The sequence below is a fragment of the Chamaea fasciata genome, unplaced genomic scaffold (genome assembly GCF_029207755.1).
Source record: "Chamaea fasciata isolate MVZ Bird 193981 ecotype frontalis unplaced genomic scaffold, bChaFas1.0.hap1 SCAF_15, whole genome shotgun sequence".
Taxonomy (NCBI): domain Eukaryota; kingdom Metazoa; phylum Chordata; class Aves; order Passeriformes; family Sylviidae; genus Chamaea; species Chamaea fasciata.
Window position 1 is genome coordinate 16,167,347 of NW_027094100.1, and position 15,657 is coordinate 16,183,003.

Below are 15,657 nucleotides of genomic sequence, written 5' to 3' on the forward strand. Positions count from 1 at the left end.
ATTTCTTCAACCACACAGATTGTCAAAGAACTGGAACATCTCTGCCATGAAGAAGCTCTGACAAATCTCACATCCTTCAGTCTGAGAAAAGAAAGCTTTGAGTATAATTTATTGTGTCTTTTCAATTTATAAAGAATAGTTATAAGAAAGGTAGAGAGAGATGTTTTAGGTTTAGATTAGTCAAAATGTTTTACAATGAGGGTGGTAAGACACTGGTATGAGTTGCCCAAAAGTGTTATGGATGTGCCAGCAATGCAAGGCTTCAAGAGAGGTTGGATGGCCTTTCAGTAACCTGTTCTAGTGAAGAATGCCCCTGTTTTTCACTGATGAGTGGATTAAATTATTTTAAAGGATCCGTTCAACCCCGAGAATTCTTTGGGTGTATAAATGAGTCATGGCGGCTCTGCCTTTGTATCATCAGGTTCTGAAATAGAAAGATGCAAAAGAAGCAGCTTTTCTGAATCAGAAACAGAAGAGAAATTATATGCTTGGCATAAAGATAAAAACATTGTTTTAGGCCGAACTATACCTCAACTTAATTCGACCAAACACAGGAAAGCAGAATTGAAGATACATGACAGAATACTTATAGATTTTCCTGCCTTTAAACATATATAGAGTTTACTGTATCCTTAGATGTGCCTTGATATTGTTAAGATTAAATGACTTCCTTCAATTATTGCTTTGCAATAAACGTTTGATTAAATATTTTCTTCTCTACATTTATGGCAAATCATACAGATGACTTGAAAGCATTAAACAGCGCACCTAAATTGTTAAGGTTTTATTTTGAGATCACGTTAAACCCCCGAGCCCCGCCCAAAGCCGGGCCCCCTGGAGCGCGGCCATCCGGCGGCTGCAGTGGCGTCGCGGCGCCTCCGGGTGTCGCTGTTGGCCGCCGCCGAGCGGCGCTGGAGCCGCGGCCGCCGCAGCGTCCTGCCCCCGCAGGCTGCTCGCTCGCCCGGCGCCGGCCACAGCGCCAGCGGCCCCGCCAGCACCAGCAGCAGCGGCGGCGGAAAGAGGGGGCGAAAGGCGGCGCTTGTCGGGGAGCAGCGGCGTCCGAGGCGGCCCTTGCGGGCCGGCTGCGCTGCGGCGGGCCGAGCGGGCTGTAGTGAGAGCGAGAGCGGCTGGAAGGGAGGCAGGGCAGCGGCAGGAGTCCGGCAGGAGCGCGGCGAGCTGTGGCCACAGAGAATGGCGGTGAGGCGGCGGCAGAGGCGCGGGCCGGGCGGCGGGCGAGCGCTGCTGGGCGCGGTGCTGCTGTGCGTGTGGTGGCGGGCGGCGGCCGAGCGGGTCCGCTACGCCATCCCCGAGGAGCTGGGCAGAGGCTCGCTGGTGGGGCCGCTGGCGCGGGACCTGGGGCTCAGCGCGGACGAGCTGCCGGCGCGCAAGCTGCAGGTGGCGTCTGCCGGCAAGAAGCAGCTGAAATATTTCACTGTGAATGAGGAGAACGGGAACCTGTACGTGAACGAGAGACTGGACCGGGAGGAGATGTGCGGCGAGTCGGCGACCTGCTCCGTCAGCTTCGAGGCTTTGGTGCACAACCCGCTGAACGTTTTCCATGTCGAAGTGGCCATCAAGGATGTGAACGACAACTCCCCGACCTTCAGTAACGCTGTTCTGGAACTCGATATAGGGGAATGGACCCCCCCCGGGGCTCGATTTCCGCTGGATATGGCCCAAGACGCGGACGAAGGAAGCAATTCGCTGTTGACTTACCAGCTCACCAGGAACCCGTCTTTCTCTCTGGTCATGAAGGAGAGCCCTGACGGAAGTAATCAGCCGGAATTAGTGCTGGAAACAGCTTTGGACAGGGAGAAGCAGAGCTCTTTTGAGTTGGTGCTGACGGCGCTGGATGCCGGGGATCCAGTTAGATCCGGAACTATCAAGATTCGGGTCAATGTGACGGACTTAAATGACAACCCACCCGTGTTCGGCCAGGACCGGTACCGCGTCAGCCTGCGCGAGGACGCGGCCCCGGGATCGAGAGTGCTAAACATTTCCGCCTCCGACGCCGACTCCGGCAACAATGCTCGCATCACTTATGGCTTCGGGAAAATGCCGGCGAAGGTACTTCAGAAGTTCATTATGGACGCGGAGAGCGGAATGATCACGCTCAAAAAAGCTTTGGACTTCGAGGACACGAGGAGCTACACATTACTGGTGGAGGCGAGGGACGGTGGCGGTCTGATGGCACAGTGCAAGGTCGTGGTGGAGGTGCTGGACGTGAATGACAACGCGCCCGAGATCACAGTTCTTTCACTGTCGAGCCCAGTGCCTGAGGACGCCCCAGTCGGCACCGTGGTGGCCGTGCTGAATGTAAACGACCCGGACTCGGGCGAGAACGGTCAGGTGTCGTGCGAGCTGTCGGGCGAGGCGCCGCTGTCGATCGTGGCATCGCCGGGCGGCTCGTACAAGGTGGTGACGGCGAGCGCGCTGGACCGCGAGCAGGCGGCCGAGCACCGCGTGACGGTGGTGGCCCGGGACCGGGGCAGGCCGGCGCTGCGGAGCAGCGCGGAGCTGGTGCTGGAGGTGTCGGACGTGAACGACAACGCGCCGGTGTTCGAGGAGGCGGCGTACAGCGCGTACGTGGCGGAGAACAACGCGGCGGGCGCGCTGGTGCTGCGCGTGCAGGCGCGGGACGCGGACGCGGGCGCCAACGGGCGCGTGAGCTACTGGCTGGCGGGCGGCAGCGCGGGCGCGGCGGGCGCGGCGCCGCCGGTGTCGGTGGAGGCGCGGAGCGGCGCGCTGTACGCGCAGCGCTCTTTCGACTACGAGCGGTGCCGCGAGTTCGCGGTGGAGGTGCGGGCGCAGGACGGCGGCGCGCCGGCGCGCAGCTCCACGGCCACGGTGCGCGTCTTCGTGCTGGACCGCAACGACAACGCGCCGCGGGTGCTGTGGCCGGCGGCGGGCGCGGGGGCCGCGGCGCCGGGAGAGGCGGCGGCGGCGACTCCTTTCGAGGTGGTTCCGCGTTCGGCCGAGGCCGGCTACCTGGTGGCCAAGGTGGTGGCGGTGGACGCGGACGCGGGGCGCAACGCGTGGCTGTCGTACGAGCTGGTGCAGGCGTCGGAGCCGGCGCTGTTCCGCGTGGGGCTGCACAGCGGCGAGGTGCGCACGGCGCGCGCCGTGTCCGAGCGGGACGCGGCCAAGCAGCGTGTGGTGGCCGTGGTGAAGGACCACGGGCAGCCGGCGCTGTCGGCCACGGCCACGCTGCACGTGGTGCTGGCCGAGAGCTTGCAGGAGGCGCTGCCGGAGCTGAGCGAGCGGGCGGCGGGCGCCGAGGCGCCGGCGGCCGAGCTGCAGTTCTACCTGGTGCTGGCGCTGGCGCTGCTGTCGGCGCTCTTGGTGCTGAGCGTGGCGCTGGCCGTGCTGGCGCGGCTGCGCCGGGCCGGGCCGCCCGCCGTGCTGCGCTGCCTGGGCGCGCAGCGCTTCTCGGTGGCCGGCGCCGCCTTCCCGGCCGACTTCTGCGAGGGCACCTTGCCCTACTCCTACAACCTGTGCGTGGCGGCGCCGGCCCGCGCCGTGCCCGAGGCCGCTTGGCCGCCGCCGCCGCCGGTGCCCATCCTGTCGGCGGAGGAGCTTCTGGGCGGGGATTCCTGCGAGAAGCCGAGCCTGAGCGGCAGCGCCGTCGCGGGAGAGGCGCCCGCCGATCCCAATGCACCGCAGGTCTGTAAAGCGTCACCTTCTTCTGTTTTAAAAACTTTCTGAAATGTCATCCTTGTTTCCGGGTATTCTCTGCATAGTGTCAGTGGGGAGTCATCATCAATGTCTCCACGTAGTGGCGGAAGTTTTTCACTTTTTCTCGGTGATAGCTTCAGCTGAGAGGCTTTGACTAGAGCTCTCCATTCGTTTCTCACTGTTCCTCCATGCTCCCCGGTGTCTTGTTTTTGTGAGTTTCGCTTTCCTGTCTCCGTGGTGGATTGAAATGAGGAAGGGACTATCCCCCGTCCATGGAGAGCAGGAAGCCCTTGGTGCTTCCTTGGTCACAGGTTCAGCTTCAGCCGCGAGGTTTTCTCTTCAACACTTGAGCTCTATAAATTCGAATGTCTTAGCAATATTGAAAGTAGATCCGTATTCTGTGGACGGAGGACGGCTGATTCTGCATGACGGGGGAAATTAGAAAACCCCGACGCCTTGTGTTGGAGCTTTCATCCTTCCTGAGTGATTTCTTCAGAAAGGCTGTCCTCGAAACTCTTGTATAGCTTCACGCAAACCCGTTCGTTAAACTTTGTCTTGTGTCTATCAGATTTAGAAAGGGATCGAATATGGAAAGTTCCGGTCTGTATCCTGAGTGAAAAAAGAGATTGTCAACAATTTTTTGGGGGGGGAATGCAGTAGTGGGACTAGAATGCTCCCTTTCTGCGTCCTGGCTGGCAGTTTTCTCTGTTTTGCTCTTCGTGATATTTATTTCGTACACTGCTGAGAGTGTTGACTGATTTCCGTTTCAGTGATTTTTTTTTTCTATCCTCTTTACGCAGAGAGTTTGGGGAATTGAGGAGGGCTGGACTCTATCTCTAACGGCAGATCATTGCAATTCTGTTTGCTAGGATACACGTCTGAGATACGAAGGGATCAGATATCAGGGAGATTATCCAGACGACTGTTTGGGCACATGAATCAATACGATGTGCACATTGATTAGTGGTCAGCACGGGTTCAAGACATAGTTGTATTTTTGTTTTGTGTTTCTATAATTCTTTTCTTGAAAGCAAATCTTACCAACCTCCTCAAGAGATACGTAGATGAATAGTTTACTAATGAAAGCTCCACTGCTTTTCACATTAATTTCGGAAAAAAACCGTCAAATGATCTGACGAAATATAGGTGTGTATAAACGAAGGAAACACTGGGTTTATCACTAGGATTGAATATCAAATATTTGAAGTCCTGAAACTTTTCTTTGAGAGTTTTAGCTTCATCTTTTTTTGTATCTGTAATTCAATCCTGTAACAATTAGCTCCCTGACTTCAAGAAGTATGCAATAGCTCTTATCGCGCTTGTGTTAATGAACCCGATAGCTCCGTGTTTTCGGGGTCCGGTCTCTTCCCGTTTTCTCTCTGAGAGCCTGTTGTTGAAGATGCTTTTGAACAAAAAGGATTAGAGTAACAATAAGCTACGGGGTAAAATCTGAAAATGTGTTTTAACTTAAATACAATGACATTAGTAAGTGATTAGTTTCCCGTACGGCAAAAGAACAGCGCCCACGGAGTGCCTCTGCCTTCCTCCCGATCGTGATACTCTGGAGGATCAAGGCAAAGATGGGCTGGAGAGATGTGGAGGCAGGAGATCGGCGCTGGACGAAAAGCGACGTCTCGGTGGCTCCTGTCCCGTGTGTGCAGCAGGGCCGGCGGGCAGCGCTGGGCAGCGCTCGGTGGCTGCAGTGCCGGGAGGAGGCTGCGGGCGCCGCTGTTGACCGAGAGGAGCGAGAGGAAGCTCGGAGCGCTACCGGCAGCCCCGCCCGCTGCGGAGCGGCTCGCTCGCTTGCTGGCTGTCTGTGCGACCGTGCGGCCCGCGATCGTCCCCGCGGTGCCGGTCCATTCTGCAGGCAGGGACCGGCGGCAGCGCAGGGTGCAGAAGCTGAGAGCATTGAGCGGCAGCGGGAGTCGGATCGGCGGTGTTGCGGTGCCGACGGTGCCGCGGCGGAGATGTGCGCGGCGGGGAGGCGCTGGGGCCGGCGGCAGCGAGCTCTGCTCTGGGCCGTCCTGCTGGCGGCGTGGGAGGCGGCGTGGGGGCAGCTGCGCTACTCGGTGCCCGAGGAGATGCCCAAGGGCTCGTTCGTGGGCGACGTGGCCAAGGACCTGGGGCTGCAGCTGCCGGAGTTTCGAGACCAGGGCATCCGGGTTGTCTCCGAAGGTAGGACTCAGTATTTCGCTCTGCGCGGGAAGACGGGACATTTAGTGACGGCGGAAAGGATCGACAGAGAGCAGCTGTGCCGGCTGGTGGAGAAATGCGTGCTGAGCTGTGAGCTGATAGTGGAGGGACAGATGGAGGTTTACGGAATTGAAGTAGAAATCACGGACATTAACGACAACGCGCCCAGCTTTCGAGTAGCAGAAAAAGAATTGAAGGTGAGCGAGATGACTGCTCCGGGGTCGCAGTTTCCCCTGCCAGACGCTCATGATCCTGACTCGGGCCGGAATTCCCTGCAGAGCTACGAGCTGAGCGGCGACGAGCACTTCTCGCTGGCCGTGCAGGCGGGCCCCGGCGGCGATCAGCGTCCCGAGCTGGTGTTGGCGAAGGCGCTGGACCGGGAGGAGGCAGCGTTTCACGAGCTGGTGCTGAGGGCGAGTGACGGCGGCGATCCGGCCCGGACGGGCACGGCTCGGATCCGAGTGACTGTGGTGGACGCGAACGACAACGCGCCCGTGTTCAGCCAGGCGGAGTACACGGTGCGTGTGCCCGAGGACGTGCCCGTGGGCTCCGTCCTCGTCAGCGTCTGGGCCACGGACGAGGATGAGGGGCTGAACGGACACGTGAAATACTCGATTGAGAAAATTACAGAGAAAGCATCGCAGATTTTCCAACTGGACAGCGAGACAGGAGTGATCACCCTGTTACAGAGCCTGGATTTCGAGGAAGATATGTCCTACAGACTGGAGGTGCAGGCTCATGATGGGGGAGGCCTTTCCGACACTGCCAAAGTTGTGGTTACTGTAACAGATGCGAATGACAATGCCCCCGAGATGAGAGTGTCGTCGGCGCTGGGTGAGATTTTGGAAGATGCCCCGTCAGGGACCGTGGTCGCCCTGCTGCACGTGCAGGACCGCGACTCGGGGGCCAACGGCGAAGTTCGGTGCTCGCTTGACGATGGCGTCCCATTCCGCCTGGAAAAGTCTTTTAAGGGTTACTACCGTGTGGTGACAGCGAGAGAGCTGGACCGAGAGCAGGTGTCGGAGTACAACGTGACGGTGCGGGCGGCCGACGGCGGGTCGCCGGCGCTGCAGAGCAGCGCGGTGCTGGCGCTGCGGGTGCTGGACGTGAACGACAACGCGCCGGTGTTCGCGGAGGAGCGCTACAGCGCGCGGCTGGCGGAGAACAACGCGGCGGGCGCGCTGGTGCTGAGGGTGCGCGCCACGGACGCGGACTGGGGGCAGAACGCGCGCGTGCGCTACCGGCTGTCGGAGGGGCGGGTGCGGGGCGCGCCGCTGTCGTCGTACGTGTCGGTGCAGGCGGAGACGGGCGCGCTGTACGCGCTGCGCTCCTTGGACTATGAGCAGGTGCGCGAGCTGCAGCTGTGGGTGCGTGCGGAGGACGGCGGCGCGCCGGCGCTGAGCAGCAACGTGTCGGTGCGGCTGCAGATCGTGGACGAGAACGACAACGCGCCGCAGGTGCTGTACCCGCCGGCGGCTCCCGCGGCGGGCTCGGGCGGGCCGTGGTCGGGCGTGGAGCTGGCGCCGCGCTGGTCGGAGCCCGGCGCGCTGGTGGCCAAGGTGGTGGCGGTGGACGCGGACGCGGGGCAGAACGCGTGGCTGTCGTACGAGCTGGCCAAGGCCACGGAGCCGGGGCTGTTCCGCGTGGGGCTGCACAGCGGCGAGGTGCGCACGGCGCGCTCCCCGCTGGCCCGCGACGCGGCGCGCCAGAGCCTGGTGGTGGTGGTGAAGGACCACGGGCGGCCGGCGCTGTCGGCCACGGCCACGCTGAGCGTGGTGCTGGCCGAGAGCGTGGCCGAGCTGCTGGCCGAGCTGGGCAGCGCGGCCGAGGCGGCGGCGCCGGCCGAGGCGGCCGGCAGCCTGACGCGCTGGCTGGTGCTGGCCGTGGCCGCCGTGTCGTGCCTCTTCGTGGCCTTCCTGCTGCTGCTGCTGGCGCTGCGCCTGCGCCGCTGGCGCCGCCAGCACCTGCTGCCGCCCGACAGCGGCGCCCTGCGCGGCGTGCCCGTGTCGCACTTCGTGGGCATCGACGGCGTGCGCGCCTTCCTGCAGTCCTACTCGCACGACGTGTCGCTCACGGCCGACTCGCGCAAGAGCCAGCTGCGCTTCTCGGGCGCCAGCTGCTGCGACACCCTCCCGGCCCGCCCGCTGCCCGACGAGCCCGCGCCGCTGCTCGCGGGGGAGAATGTGGCCGCCGCCCTCCTCACGGATACCGCTGCTCCTTCGGTGAGTTCCTCTGTTCAGATTTTCTCTGCCACGCCTTCACCTGATGTTCAATTGCCCTTTCCCCGCCGTGTTCTGTGGCTTGCATAGGAGACTTTACTGAAAAGCAAGATATAGTTTCCTTGGCTGACGTTCTGAAGGTTGGTGCCCATTACTGTCATGGGAAAATGGGATCGGTTCTCAGGCTTCCAGGTTATGAAGACGGAGGGAGGGCGAAGGTTTCTGGTGGTTAGCTGTTTGTTAGGTCCGAGGTTTGGGTATTTCTCAGGTTCCAGGTATTCTTCCCCTACGTCACCTGTGCTGTGTAGAATCCGTGTTCCTTTTAGTATCAGCTCTTCTGAATGGATGTATCACGTTATTAAGAAATACAAAATTTGTGTCTTCCCAACAGCACATGTTACATAGGCTGAATGAGTGTTGGGCAAAGTGCTGCTGGCTTTGCGTGGAACTTCTCTGCATGTTGTTCTCAGCCTTTATCCGTCTCAATGATCCATAGTGGAGATCAGCAGGAAAAGGCTTTGCATCATCCATGCTTTGATCTTTGTCCTGGACAGTGGGGGCCGAGCAACAAGTGGTCCTTGATGATGTCTGTCTGCCTGCCATGAGGATGAAGGATCCTCTTGAAGTTGTGACTCTGAAAAGCCTGTGGGTGGCTGTGTGTGGAGGAGGAAATGCAGGAGGATGTGGCAGAACTGCTTTGCTTTTTTCTTGTTGTTGAAGGTCGAGCTATGTCAAATGGAGCTGGATGACTCGGCTACAGAATATTTAGCATGGCAAAAGAATTGCGTGGATGGGAAGGGAGAGATTCCAGGTGCAGCGGGACATGGAAGGTGGGCATAATTCCCCCTGTGCAGATATTCACTGACTCAGTCTGTCTTGGAACACTGAAGGGCTTTTCCTTTTGGACCTGTGAAGTGTCTTCACAGAACTTCAGTGAGTAGGCAAATGGAGCTTCCATAGTACAGAGAAGTAAAGATAGCTGTGTGAAATTAGTCATGTGAAGAAAAGTGGTCTGGGGAGCTGGGCCTCCACTGTCACATGTTTTTAGGATATATGGGTGAGAGAACACCATGGATAATGGGAAGGGTTGGAAGTTTGAGTCTTGTGAGCTGTGCATGAATGTCTGCTGAAAGAGTCAAGGGGAGGATTTCCTCTATTCCCTGTCCAGTTCCTGTCTCCAGTATGAAGCAATATGAGGGTTTTCTTTCCAAAGTAATTACCTAAAAGATACGTATTCTAGCTGCATGGAGAACCCTGTGAGGGTCTTACTAAATATTTGCACGCCATCATAATTGTGTCACTTAAATGCTTGATGTGATACTTGTGAAAGATGCCATATGGGAAGGGCAAGCTGTGTGTTTGAGGCCTGTAAACCAAGTCATAAATTACCTACTCTGAGTTATATGACCCAGAAATTGTTTTGAGCTCTTCAATTCTGGAAATGATATTTTGCTGTCTCACTGTTCTGATGATGTGAAGATGTTCCTTTCATGTTTGTAGGTGAAAAGAGAGAGACTTCCATCGACATGTCTCTTTAAAATGTCTCTGTACAAAATGCTTTTTCGTGTTCCATGGCTCGGGTTGAAAAGTCAAATATTATCCATGGTAAGGAGAGACTGTCTGAGGAACTTTCCTTTTGGTGGAGTCTCTCTACACTCTGAAGATTTCTGATAACCATGTGAGCTGTGAATGTTTAGGGGGGGGAGTGTTGGGGGTATGGTGTGTGAGGATACACTGGTGGAGGCATGGCATGTCAGGAGGAGTCTTATGATTTTGTATTGTGTAATTTGGGCTCAAATGGCCTAGTCTGGGTTCGGTATTCTTTTGCATGTGGAGTGGTAGTCACACATCTTGGAGGAGTCCATGTCCTGAAGAATGGTGATGTTGCCCTTGAGGTGATACTTAGACGGCTGGGTCTTTGACAGAGCTGGGAACAATTTATGGCTTATATAGCATTCTACACTTGTTCAAATAATTGGGAGGTAAAGAGTAATCTTAGTTGTGATGCTTGGGATCTGATCAGCTGTGCACACAACTTTTCTTCTACTGATGTCTGTATGCAAAATTTGCAGCTTTCCTGTTTTGTTTGGACAGAGAGAAGAAGTCTGTGTATCCAGAGACAGGGCTGGTGCCGGAGTTCGCTGTGATATAGTTCAAAATGAATGAATGAATAATGTCAAGTTCTATTTGTCCTAGTAGATGAGGCCCACAGCTGTGCTTCCAAGTTTTCCTTGATCTTACTCTCCAAGGAAATGAGTGTCTGGGGTGAGCTCCTGTGTGAGGCCTCCTGTGCATTAGTTACAATTGAGTTTCCTGTGTTGTGTCTATACTACTGTTGACACAATCTGAAATGTGAGGCCAAGATTGATACTCTTCTGGTGTTTTTCCATTCTTGGCTGGGTTGATTAAGTTCTTTTGGGTGATTTTTTTGGGTTGAGTTGAGTTGTTTGTTTGTTTGCTTCTTTTCTTGTCAAGGAGTAAAGCTGAATCCTCATTGTGCCTCACAATCCTGCAAACTCCAAAACATGTATTTATCCCATAGAGAGAATATCTCTTATCCATACCTTGAAGCTATACATGTAATCATAGAATCAGGGAAACACAGAATCATGGAATGGTTTGTGTGGAAATGGACCTTAAGGAAGAGGTTTTTCCAACTCCTCTGCCATGGGCAGGGACATCTTCCACCAGACCATGTTGCTCAGAGCCCCACTCAGCCTGACCTTCAATATTTCATCAAAGAAATACAATTTCATAAGTACATGTTTCTCCGAGGTGTTGTTTTCTCTGTGGCCAAGATACAACCAAATTTTTTGTGTGTGCTGATGGTGAAACTAAAAGCTGTGAATGCAGTGGCAGGAGGGAGAGTTCTGTGCCACGAATATCTGTGAATCTGTGGGTTTGGCTGAAAAATGGCTTGATTTCTTGCTTGGTGCCAAAGCTAGTGCCATTTCTGTTCTGTTCTGATCCTGGTTACTGTGTCATGAAAGACAATGACAGTCCTCAACAGTAACATTTTCCACAGTAACTGTTCATGTAGAACTATAATTCTTGGCTAGAACAGCTAATTAATCCTGTGTGAAACCTCCTTTATGCATCTGTATCTCTGTGTAGGATTGTGATATCGAGTTTCTTCAGAGTTGTAATTAACACTTTCATTCAGGCCTTTGTTTCCAGGCTAAGTTGCAGCTCATTTTCACAATTCTGGTCAGTACTTTTAAATTTGAAACAGTGACAATTGTTTTTCAGTATATCCTTCCTTCAGCCACCTAGGCAAGAGCTGTGTGTGTGGGAATGGGAAGAACAGGAAGCAGAGGCAGTAAGAGAATGTGCTGTAATTTGTCAGAAGATTTAACTTGAGAAAGAGGTGGATGAGAAGCTGTTTAAAGTAATAGTTTCAGAACTGTGCAAGGTGAGCAGGACACACAGTAGAAAAAATTGTTGAGGCGAGGACTAATCCTTCCAATGAAACCGCCTGTCCTGCTGTCCAGGGTAAGTGTTTAGGGCCACACTTGCAGCTTGAGACCTCAGTGGCTTCTAGGTGCACTGAGGGATGAATTTTGAGGTTTGAAATCAAGGCCTAGGAGATTTCACTGTGAGCATGTCTGACAGCTTGTTGTGTTCTAATGCTTCCTTGCCTTATCTGGATCATGTTTTTGGTTTTTGTGCGGGTTTTTTGTTTGTTTGTTTGTTTGTTTGTTTGTTTGTTTGTTTTTTGGGTTTTCTGTTTTGTGTTGTTTTGTTTTTCCTTGATTTACTCTGTATGTGGGTGAAATATTCCCCCCGCAGCCCTCCCCTGGGGCTAGCTCTGGAGAGGCTTTGGAGGAATATCTTCGAAGGGACAGGACAAAAGATCCAAAAGAGGCTCTTACCCCCAGATTATTCCAAGGCATGTATTCCTCGAAGGGGTCCAGGGGCAGCAAGAGAGAGCACAAAGAAAATACAGGGGTCTTATCCAGTCTCCTATTTTGGGAAGGTCCTGGCTTTCAGCCAATTAGGTATGGACATGTAGGGAGGAAATTCCAGAAGGGTCAAAAGGCGAGATACCATTTCACTAAAGGATTACAACATGTGGGTATGTTTACTATGATCAACATCCTATCTTTTTTTTAGGAATGAATTGTGTGTTCATGTCTCTTGCTCTTGTTCCAGTGGGAGTGGAAGGCAGGAGATATGAGAGTGACTTTGTGTTCTGTTACTGCTGGGAGAAATAGATGTAAATATGACTTTAGTAGATGTTGCATCTGTGTGGAGAAGACCACGTGATAAAGACGGGCAGGAGATTCCCTCTAAGCCAATGCTTTGATGAGCCATTCTCTGTTGGATGACTGCTAACTTTTCAGTATGGTTGTTTATCATTTGTGTGCTTTAGAATCCTTCAGTTCCTTCTCATGGTGGTGGGCAGACAAATGTACCAACCTTCTGGGTGTGCCTGCTGTCGGTTATCATCTCATGATAAATTTCAGATTTATCTCCAGTGAGATGGCCAAAAGCAAACCCTTCCAGCTGCATGGTGTAGGAGAAAAAGGAGTGAGAGGAGCTCTGTGTGTGAGGCTAGAGAAGAAGTCGGTCATTGCCTTGCTTGTCGTATGTCATAGATAACACAAGCCTGGGCCTGAAGGAGTACATTGTGATTTGAGTTGCTTCTGTAGAGAAAGTGAGGCCTACAAAATGTTATTGTATCTGTTGACTTTTATGTGTTTTTAACTCTTGCACTGCTTGCTGTGATGAGCTCAACCTCAGCATGTCTGATCCCATGTGGAAGGTCTCCTCTGTCCCTATTGTCCTAGTGCAGGTGGAGTTCCCACCCAAACCTGTGATGTTTACAGCTGTAAAGAGGAAGGGTTTCATAAGCACAGGTTTGCTCACCCAGGAACATCTTTTCTGCAGTGTGAAAATGCAGAAGCATCTCTGCTGCAGTTGTCAAAGTGCAGAGCGGCCACCCAGCCCAGCCAAGGTTTCCATAAACAGACCAGGGGCCAGAGGGAGAACCTGTGCAGTGTCTCCCACGTCATCACCCAGAGGAACGTGCTGGGAAATCATCTGGAGTTTGTTAAATGGCCGAGGAACGGGGTGGATAATCACCTTCAAAGAGTTACAGGCAGTGGGTCAATGTCCAGGTGGAAAGCAGTAAGTTGTGTTTTCCCTCCAGAGTCCTTCCTGGGACCTTCAGTACTGTTTAGTACCTTCATGGACAATGGGATGGAGTGCACCTTCAGAATATTTTCAGCTGACACCAATTTGAGTTCATTGCTGAGAGGGCAGAGATGCCAAATGAGGGATGGGCTGGAGAAGTGACCCTGTGTAACCATCATGAAGTTGAACAGGGCAAAGTGCAAGGCCCTGCCCCTGAGTTAAGGCAATCCCCAGTTTAAATAGAGAGTAGGGAATAGGGAATAGGGAACAGGTTAGCAGAGGAGTAGTTTGGGTGATTGGTGAATGATAAGATGGGACATGAGCCACCAGTGGGCACCTGCTGCTCAAATTGTGTTCTGCGCTGCATAACAAGTTTTGTGCCTGGCAGGTCGAGGGTCGTCCTTCCCCCCCTCAGAACTCTTTCTGTGAAGCCATAGACTGCATGCGGATCATGGGCCAATATCCCAAATGGACGTGCTAGAGCCCCCAGAAGGATCATGAAAATGGTCTGAGGATTGAGACATTTCTGCCGTGCAGAAGGACTGAACTAATTTAGGTCTTCAAGCATGGAGAAATGATACCTTTGTGTAGGCTTTTCAAAGTATTTTTGCTGTTTCGATTTACAAATGAGCTTCTAGGAACTATGGACAGAGCTCTTTTTATCAGGGCCAGTGGCCATAGGACAGCCGAGAAGTGTTTTTAACTAAAAGAAGGGAGGTTTTGATTAGGAGAAATCTTTGCAGTGTGGGTTGTGGGAAAATGGAACACATTGCACAGAATAGTTTTGGAGCGTGGTGCTGGCCGAGAGCGTGGCCGAGCTGCTGGCCGAGCTGGGCAGCGCGGCCGAGGCGGCGGCGCCGGCCGAGGCGGCCGGCAGCCTGACGCGCTGGCTGGTGCTGGCCGTGGCCGCCGTGTCGTGCCTCTTCGTGGCCTTCCTGCTGCTGCTGCTGGCGCTGCGCCTGCGCCGCTGGCGCCGCCAGCACCTGCTGCCGCCCGACAGCGGCGCCCTGCGCGGCGTGCCCGTGTCGCACTTCGTGGGCATCGACGGCGTGCGCGCCTTCCTGCAGTCCTACTCGCACGACGTGTCGCTCACGGCCGACTCGCGCAAGAGCCAGCTGCGCTTCTCGGGCGCCAGCTGCTGCGACACCCTCCCGGCCCGCCCGCTGCCCGACGAGCCCGCGCCGCTGCTCGGGGAGGAGGATGTGGCCGCCGCCCTCCCCGCGGATCCCGCCGCTCCCTCGCTCCCGGTGAGTTCCTCGGGCAATATAGCCTCCGCGGCGCTTTCCGCTTCTGCTCTCCGATTCTTGCCTTCCTCGTGGTCTGTTTCCTGTGCAGGGAGGTTTACTGAGAAGTACAGCAGAGCTTTGTCCATTCTGGTGGGAGGGGAAATATTCAAGGTGTAGAGTTAGTCATGAGGAGAGGGTGATTGGTCCTGTACAGACATTCACTGACCCAGGCTCTCCTGGAGCACTGCTCCTGTTTTCCTTTGGGAAGTCTGAGGTTTCTCCACAGAAGAGAAGTGAGCAGAGAAATGCAGCTTCTTTGCACAGAGACCAAGGTCATGTGGGAGCTTTGGGAAGAGCAGCTGGTGCATTCACTGTTTGGTAAACACCTGTATTACCTACTGTTAGTAGGTACCTGTTACCTACTCTTAGTTACATGATCGAGAAGAGTGTGTCATGATTTGTTCCTTTCTGTAGCTGTTTGCTCCCTTCCTTGCTCTTTGATGATCTGAAGATGATTCTTTCTCCCTGCAAGTGTGTGGAGGATCGGGTCAGTTGTATTTGCCCGGCTGTTCTGTACATGCCTTTCATGTTTACAGATCGAAGAGGACTTTCACAGGCGTTTCTTTAACATGTCCCTGTTATCAATGCTTTTGTTTGTGCATGCACATGGTGAACAGTCAAATATTAGCCATGGGAAGGAGACGTCTGAGCAGCTTCTGTTTTGGTGGAGTCTCTCTGCCCGGTTTGAAGATCTGTGATAATGATGTGAGGCGTGAAGAGTTAGAGGGGATGGGTTGGCATGCACTGTATGAGGAGATACTGGTGGAAAATGGCATGTGTTGTGTTGATTCCTAGGATTTATACCTGGTATTCTGAAAATACCTCTGAAGAAGTCTTATTTTTTGACATTGATTAGTTTGGACTCGAATTGCCCAGTTATGGGTTCAGCATGATTTTGCATTAAGAGTGATGACATGACACAGCCTTCAGAGAGCTCGTGTGTGATGTTTTCTTTGAGCTGATACTCTGGTGGCGGGGGCTTTAACAGAGCTGGTAAGAACTCATGGTCTTTATAGGATTTTACATTTCTTCAAAGTCTTGGGAGGAACAGAGTAATCTTTGTTGTGATGCTTGGGATCTGAGAAGTTGTGTGTGCAGCTTTTCTTTCAACAGAATTTGTCTTCCAATTTAATTTTCCTTTAGTGTGA

The 15,657-nt window shown here is 54.0% G+C and overlaps 2 protein-coding genes across 2 annotated transcripts in view; both read left to right on the forward strand.

The window, feature by feature from the left end:
- The first annotated feature begins 892 nt into the window (after nucleotides 1-892).
- Nucleotides 893-3,776, forward strand: LOC136297528 (protocadherin gamma-B5-like). Its single transcript, XM_066197469.1, has 2 exons — nucleotides 893-3,663; nucleotides 3,741-3,776. The coding sequence occupies exons 1-2, from the start codon at nucleotides 1,192-1,194 to the stop codon at nucleotides 3,774-3,776; spliced, it is 2,508 nt and encodes an 835-aa protein (XP_066053566.1). The 5' UTR covers nucleotides 893-1,191.
- Nucleotides 3,777-5,519: 1,743 nt separating this feature from the next.
- Nucleotides 5,520-15,657, forward strand: part of LOC136297530 (uncharacterized) — a 156,826-nt gene continuing 146,688 nt past the window's right edge. The window contains exons 1-2 of the mRNA XM_066197470.1: nucleotides 5,520-8,090; nucleotides 14,006-14,470. Of these exons, the coding sequence (XP_066053567.1) occupies nucleotides 5,643-8,090; nucleotides 14,006-14,470 (2,913 nt within the window). The 5' untranslated portion in view covers nucleotides 5,520-5,642. The remainder of the gene's footprint in view (nucleotides 8,091-14,005; nucleotides 14,471-15,657) is intronic.